Genomic DNA, 6,000 nt, shown 5'->3' on the forward strand with positions numbered 1-6,000 from the left:
GTACACTCTTGGGAGAAGGGAAGTCTGGTAGTCTGATTCAGAACATTGTCAGCCAGTATTAGTATGTTATTTTCTGTGAAAAATTATTTATGACTTACAGGTTGTTGCCTTAGGTGATAACTTCCTAGAGTGAATGAATTAATCACTTGACTCAAGGAGGATTCCTGTTAGAATAAAACTTCTTCTTAAAGTTAAAACTTTACATTGCAACCGTTAGTTATTTTAGTCAGTTTGCATTTCTCAATTTCAAAAGGGATTTCAGAAAGCACCACCATACTGCTTACTGTGTACCATGTAATTTTTTGCTGAAAGAAGTATAACAGTTACACATTTCTGAATAATGCAGAGTATTGAAAATTAGTGCATTTTATTTGTTTGGTTACATTCAGTGCAAAACAACTCATTGCAGCATATATTAGAATATTACCTTTAGACTTTATATTTACATTGCGAAATTTTTAACAGTGCCGCACAGTAAACTATAAAACAAGCAGTAATGAAGTTACCATTAAATCTGTGGAGAGGAATTACTCCAATGCCCTGGTCCAACAGAAACAAGCAGGTGGCAGTGGTATTTTGGTATGGGGAATGTTTTTCTGGGAATTACATGTTGCCCTCATACCCACAGTCAACACTGAATTCTAAAAACTACCTAACCATTATAGCTGAACAGGTACACACCCCTTCATGGTGACTGTCTTTCCAGATGGCACATGTGTGTTCCAGCAGAGCGGTTCACTGAATGTACAAGTGACTTCCAGGTGTTGCTTTGGCTGCTGGATATGAATGTCTTAGAACATTTCTGGAATTACATGGATAGACAGATTCAGCATTTGGATCCTCCACCACAAACTATGGCACACCTACATGATACTATCCTGGCAACATGGTACTGTATACCTCCTGTTACGTTCAGAGGCCTTATAGAGTCCATTGTCTCACCTGTGGTGGCAGTACTAGCAGCAAGAGGAAAATATACCCACTATTGGGTAGGTGGTCATAATGTTTTGACTGGACAGTATATATTCTGTTCAATAATTATAAACTATAAAAGGAAACCTTATACCTTTATGCAGGAACAGAATTCTCTCAACACTCACATTAGAAGGATTATGTGATTATCTAATTATACGAATAAATGTCCCATATTTAATATTAAATAAAATCAATTACGAAAATTACATTGAAATTAATATACATAAATACTTATTAAAAGACTGTCACGCATTCAATGAGAATTGAATGCATGACTATGTATGTTGGATATGTACGTACATACACACATACATATCCAACTTTAGCAAGCAGAATCTTATTTCAGTTAGCGCAGCAACAAATCTGGGGGATTTTAACTTCCTGGATATTGACTGGAACTTGTGGGTTGGTCACTCACACACTAGTAAGACTTTTGTGGATTTATTGGATGACTGTTTTCTGCAGCAGCATGTTCGAGAGGCAACCAGAGGGTATAATACTCTTGATTTGGTTATCAGCAGTGATCATTCGTGTATTAAGAATTTGCAGATAAAGGAACCACTAGGTGGCAGTGATCACAGTGTACTGATGTGGGATTTACTTAAAGATATAATTACCATCGGGGGTAAAGGAAATGGTTTTTGCTTCCGTAAAGGTGAGTACAGTTTTCTCAGACAATTTTTAAATTCTGTACAGTGGGATCAACTGACAATGTTACCAACAGTAAATTCTAAGTGGGAAGCATTCAAGGAATTAATCGTGGATGCTACTAAAAGTTTCATACCTATTAAGAAATATTGTTCAAGGTTTAGGCCTAAATGGTTATCAAATGAACTAATGAGACTCGTGACAGAGAAGAAAAATGCATGGGATGCATATAAATTATCAAGCGACTCAGAAGCCTATGGCAGATATAAGCTAGTCTGTAATCAAGTCACAAAGGAGGTTAGGCAGGTGAAAGCAAATTACGAGAAATCTTTGGCAAAGGATGCAAAGAAAAACAGCAAAGAGTTCTTTACTTATGTAAACTCTAGAAGGAAAGGGATGAATCAGATTGGACCAATTAACATAGATGGGTTGACTATTGATGGTCATGCTCAGAAGCTGATTAACTGAATGAGTATTTTGCATCTACATTCATAAATGAGGAGTTATTCAATGAGGGGAGTGCCAGAAGTGTATGAAATGCTAACAGGGAGCTAAGTGATTTTGTAATAACTGAGATCAAAATAGAGGAGAAATTGTTGAAGTTAAACATAAGGAAGGCTCCTGGGGTGGACGGGATCTATCCAGTTATATTAAAGGAGTCAGCAAAGGAAGTAAGCAAACCCTTATCCATAATTATGAAAGCTTCCTTGGACTTAGGGGAGGTCCCCATGGACTGAGGTGTGCAAATGTATCACCAATTCACAAGGGGGGGGGGGGTTCTCAAAAGGCGACACAAGTAACTACAGACCTGTTAGTTTAACTTGTGTTCCAGGTAAAATAATGGAATCACTGATTAAAGAAGCATTGCAGGATCATCTAGACAAGACTGCAGCAATAATTCAGACATAGCATGGGTTTGTTACAGGGAGGTCTTGTCTGATCAATTTGATTGGATACTATGATGTGGTTACAAAGGAACTGAATGCCAAAAATAATTTTGATATCATATACTTGTATTTCAGGAAAGCTTTTAATACTGTTGCACATGGAAGACTGCTGTACAAATTGGAGAGGTATAGCATTAAGGGTAAGTTGCTACAATGGATAAAGGGATGGTTGAGTGGGAGACGACAGAGAGTGGTAATCAATGGACACTGCTCTTTGTGGATGAATGTTATTAGTGGAGTTCCCCAGGGTTCGGTTTTGGGCCCATTGTAGTTTTGTATATTTATCAATGATATTGATGAAGGTATATCAGGTTTAATGTCCAGGTTTGCAGATTTTGTTAACAGGTTGGCAGGGTTGTTAACGACAGTAAAGACAGTATGCTACTCCAACTGGATCTAGATAAGTTGGGAAAATGGGCTGAGAAGTGGCAACTGAAGTTTAACATCGACAAATGCAAAGTACTGGATATGGGTAGCAATAACTGAAAAGAAATGTACCAACTGTGTGGTACTGCTCTCAGGGAAGTGGAAAATACCTGGGGGTAATTTAGAGCAAAAGATAAATTAGTTGAAAGGCAAAGTTAGTCATTTTACATAATTTTTAAGCTTATGTTAACCTATGGAGATGAGAGCTGAGAGAAGGAAATAAAGTAATTGATCAAATATTAGGATCTTCAAAAAATTTGAGTTTTAATTAAAAATACAGGAAACTAACAACTATTTGAACAACAAATGTGAATGGTAATAGACTCAGAAGCAGACAGAAAGGGAGATGGATGATGGTATCAAGCAATTATTAGAAGAAACAGGGTAAAAATCTAACAGGAAATATAGTACAGAATATTGATAATCCAGACTGACTGATTTCTACTACTATGTCAACAGAAATATCAGTCCTTCTAGTCTATCAGATTTATGTGCTAGGAGATATATTTTATGTCGGGCTATTAGCCCAAGCCAAAGTAAGTCCTCGCTTGCTTGCCACTATCAATTTACCTTCCTCTGTGCCTATTACATTCACTTTTGCTTCATATATCTGTTTAGCTAATCTCCCTTTTCCCATCGTTTCAGTGATACAGAATTTGCTACTGGAAAGTTGAAATTTGAAATCCCCCAAGTTAAACAATGTAACTTGAAGGAATTTTATATTGCTGTGTAAACATGGGATTTGTATTGAGGGTATTGTCTATATATATATATATATATATATATCACTTTGAAAATAAAATAGCCACACATTTCAGAGTTTCTAGGCATTTATCCTAACCTCACTTGTTTACTTTCTATTCTTCGAAACAGTCCCAATGAGCACATTTGCACTATTCACCATATCTCTGCATGTCTTTATCCTTTGCAGCTTCATATCCTTTGTTAAATGACAAGAAATAAACACTTTTCAGAATCCTAAATGACCAGCTGTTCCACAACATTGTGTCTGCAATGCATTCATTGAAAAATCTCTTTGGCAGTGACTTGTCTATTTGTAAGAATCATGTTTCCATCTGTAACTGCAGTGAAAGGCAACACTTTTTATTGTGCCTTGTTTGAATTTTTTTTATTTATCTTTGGATGTGGTTGATTGAGGTGACACATGCTGACTTTGTACAGAAAAATACTTAATCTTAATAAAAAGAGCTGTTAACACTAAATTGCACTTTATTACTGATTTTATTTTACAACTTTTATAATGAAGTTTTTATAATTTTCAGATGTATTTTTGTGTCATTGCAATTTCTCTTACTTCACTAAATAAGGTTAAAATTACTTTTATAATAATTGTCATCATATGCTAAACAAAACTATTCAATTTTATAGATTCCTCTATCTACTAGTCCAGTGCCTCCTTCACAGTCTGAGAGAATAGAGAATCAGACACCTGCTCAGCGACAAGCAGCAGCCAAGTTAGCTTTGCGCAAGCAACTTGAAAAGACTTTGCTTCAGATTCCTCCTCCAAAGCCCCCTCCACCAGAAATGCATTTTATACCAAATGCTAATAACCCTGAATTTATATGCTTATTGGGATTGGAGACAGTTGTTGACTTCCTTACAAATGTTGACAGCAGCAGCAAAACTCCACCCACCCCATTTGAATGTGTTCAGTGTGGAACTGACTTTACTCCAGTGTGGAAATGGCAAGATGGACCAGATAAAAAGCACACATCAGTCATTTGTGAAAGTTGTGTAACCTCCAACATTAAAAAAGCACTGAAAGCTGAGCATACAAATCGTTTGAAAACTGCATTCGTGAAAGCCCTGCAACAGGAACAGGAAATTGAACAACGTATGGCCCAAGCTGTTCCTAGCCCACCTATTTCTACCACCCCACCTTCTCGCACACCAAGTTCAACTCCTACTCCTATAGCAATTAATGCAGCAGCAGCATCAAGTCCTCCATTGTCGCACAGTCCTTTATCTACTTCTTTGTGTAGGATAGGAGGAAACTCATCTGTACCTTCAATTACTGGAGTGACAAATTCTACGTCACTGTTGCAACAGATACCTAAATTAAGTGCAGCACATCAATCAATCTTGCAAGCTCAAGCACAACAGTTAGCCCAAACTCAGAGTCTACCTCAACCAGCCCACATGCTTCCATTCCCACCTTTATTAGCTACACAGTATCCTTATCAAATGCTAGGGAAAGCACCATTATCAACTGATATTCAGCGACAATATCTATTGGATATGATACCTTCTAGGTCCATGTCTCAAGGGTCATTGAACTGGAAGACATAATTACTAGAATGAGTACAGTGGTGTTCCTTTATTAAGGCTGAGTGCCTAGAATGATGTACAAATGTGTTTTGATAGACACTAATCTCTTAACTGCAGGCTATGTTGCTATTATAGTATAGTAACCAGCAGTGTAAAATTTGTATTTAAATTAAGCATTTGAAGATTACAGAATGCTGTAATTTTCAGTCAGAATGTTGTACTTTTTGTGATGAATTGGCATTCTGCTTCTGTACAAGAAAGAAACAAAGCAGAAACAGCCTCAACTTTATATATTTTTTTCATATACTACAGTGACATTTTAAACACTAGACAGAGTTGTGGATTAGCTAAGTAGACTTGGATAGTTAAGCCCATATTTCAGCTTCAATGTGTACATACAATTTTTATTTAATAAATATCAGGCTGAGTGAATATAAAATGGGTTATAGCTAAAGCTATAATCCATTTTATATTTACTTAAATAAATGTGTGTAAACGAGATCTATCTCTTTCTTATTCTGTTGAAAAGGACTTATAGCCCGAGTAAGTATTTCACACTTTTTTCAATCACTAAAATAGGAGAAACTGAGAAAAAGTTAGTGTTCCATACCTTTTATGTACTACTTCCTGAATACAGTTTGAAGCTGAAATAGTGGTGCACTTACAAAACAAAATTGTTGTGCATGTCATGTACTGTTTTAGCTAACTTATGATA

At 36.3% G+C, this 6,000-nt stretch overlaps 1 protein-coding gene across 4 annotated transcripts in view; it reads left to right on the forward strand.

The window, feature by feature from the left end:
- The window catches only part of LOC150089259 (transcriptional repressor p66-beta-like), an 89,979-nt gene extending 84,274 nt beyond the window's left edge, over positions 1–5,705 (forward strand). For all 4 annotated transcript variants that reach the window (XM_090388693.1, XM_090388707.1, XM_090388699.1 and 1 more), the window contains one exon: positions 4,386–5,705. In XM_090388693.1, coding sequence (XP_090244819.1) covers positions 4,386–5,306 — 921 coding nt within the window. In that variant the 3' untranslated portion in view covers positions 5,307–5,705. The remainder of the gene's footprint in view (positions 1–4,385) is intronic.
- The last annotated feature ends 295 nt before the right edge of the window (positions 5,706–6,000 follow it).

The sequence above is a fragment of the Mastigoproctus giganteus genome, chromosome 2 (assembly GCF_048544385.1).
Source record: "Mastigoproctus giganteus isolate SK-2022 chromosome 2, ASM4854438v1, whole genome shotgun sequence".
In the NCBI taxonomy this organism is placed as follows: domain Eukaryota; kingdom Metazoa; phylum Arthropoda; class Arachnida; order Uropygi; family Thelyphonidae; genus Mastigoproctus; species Mastigoproctus giganteus.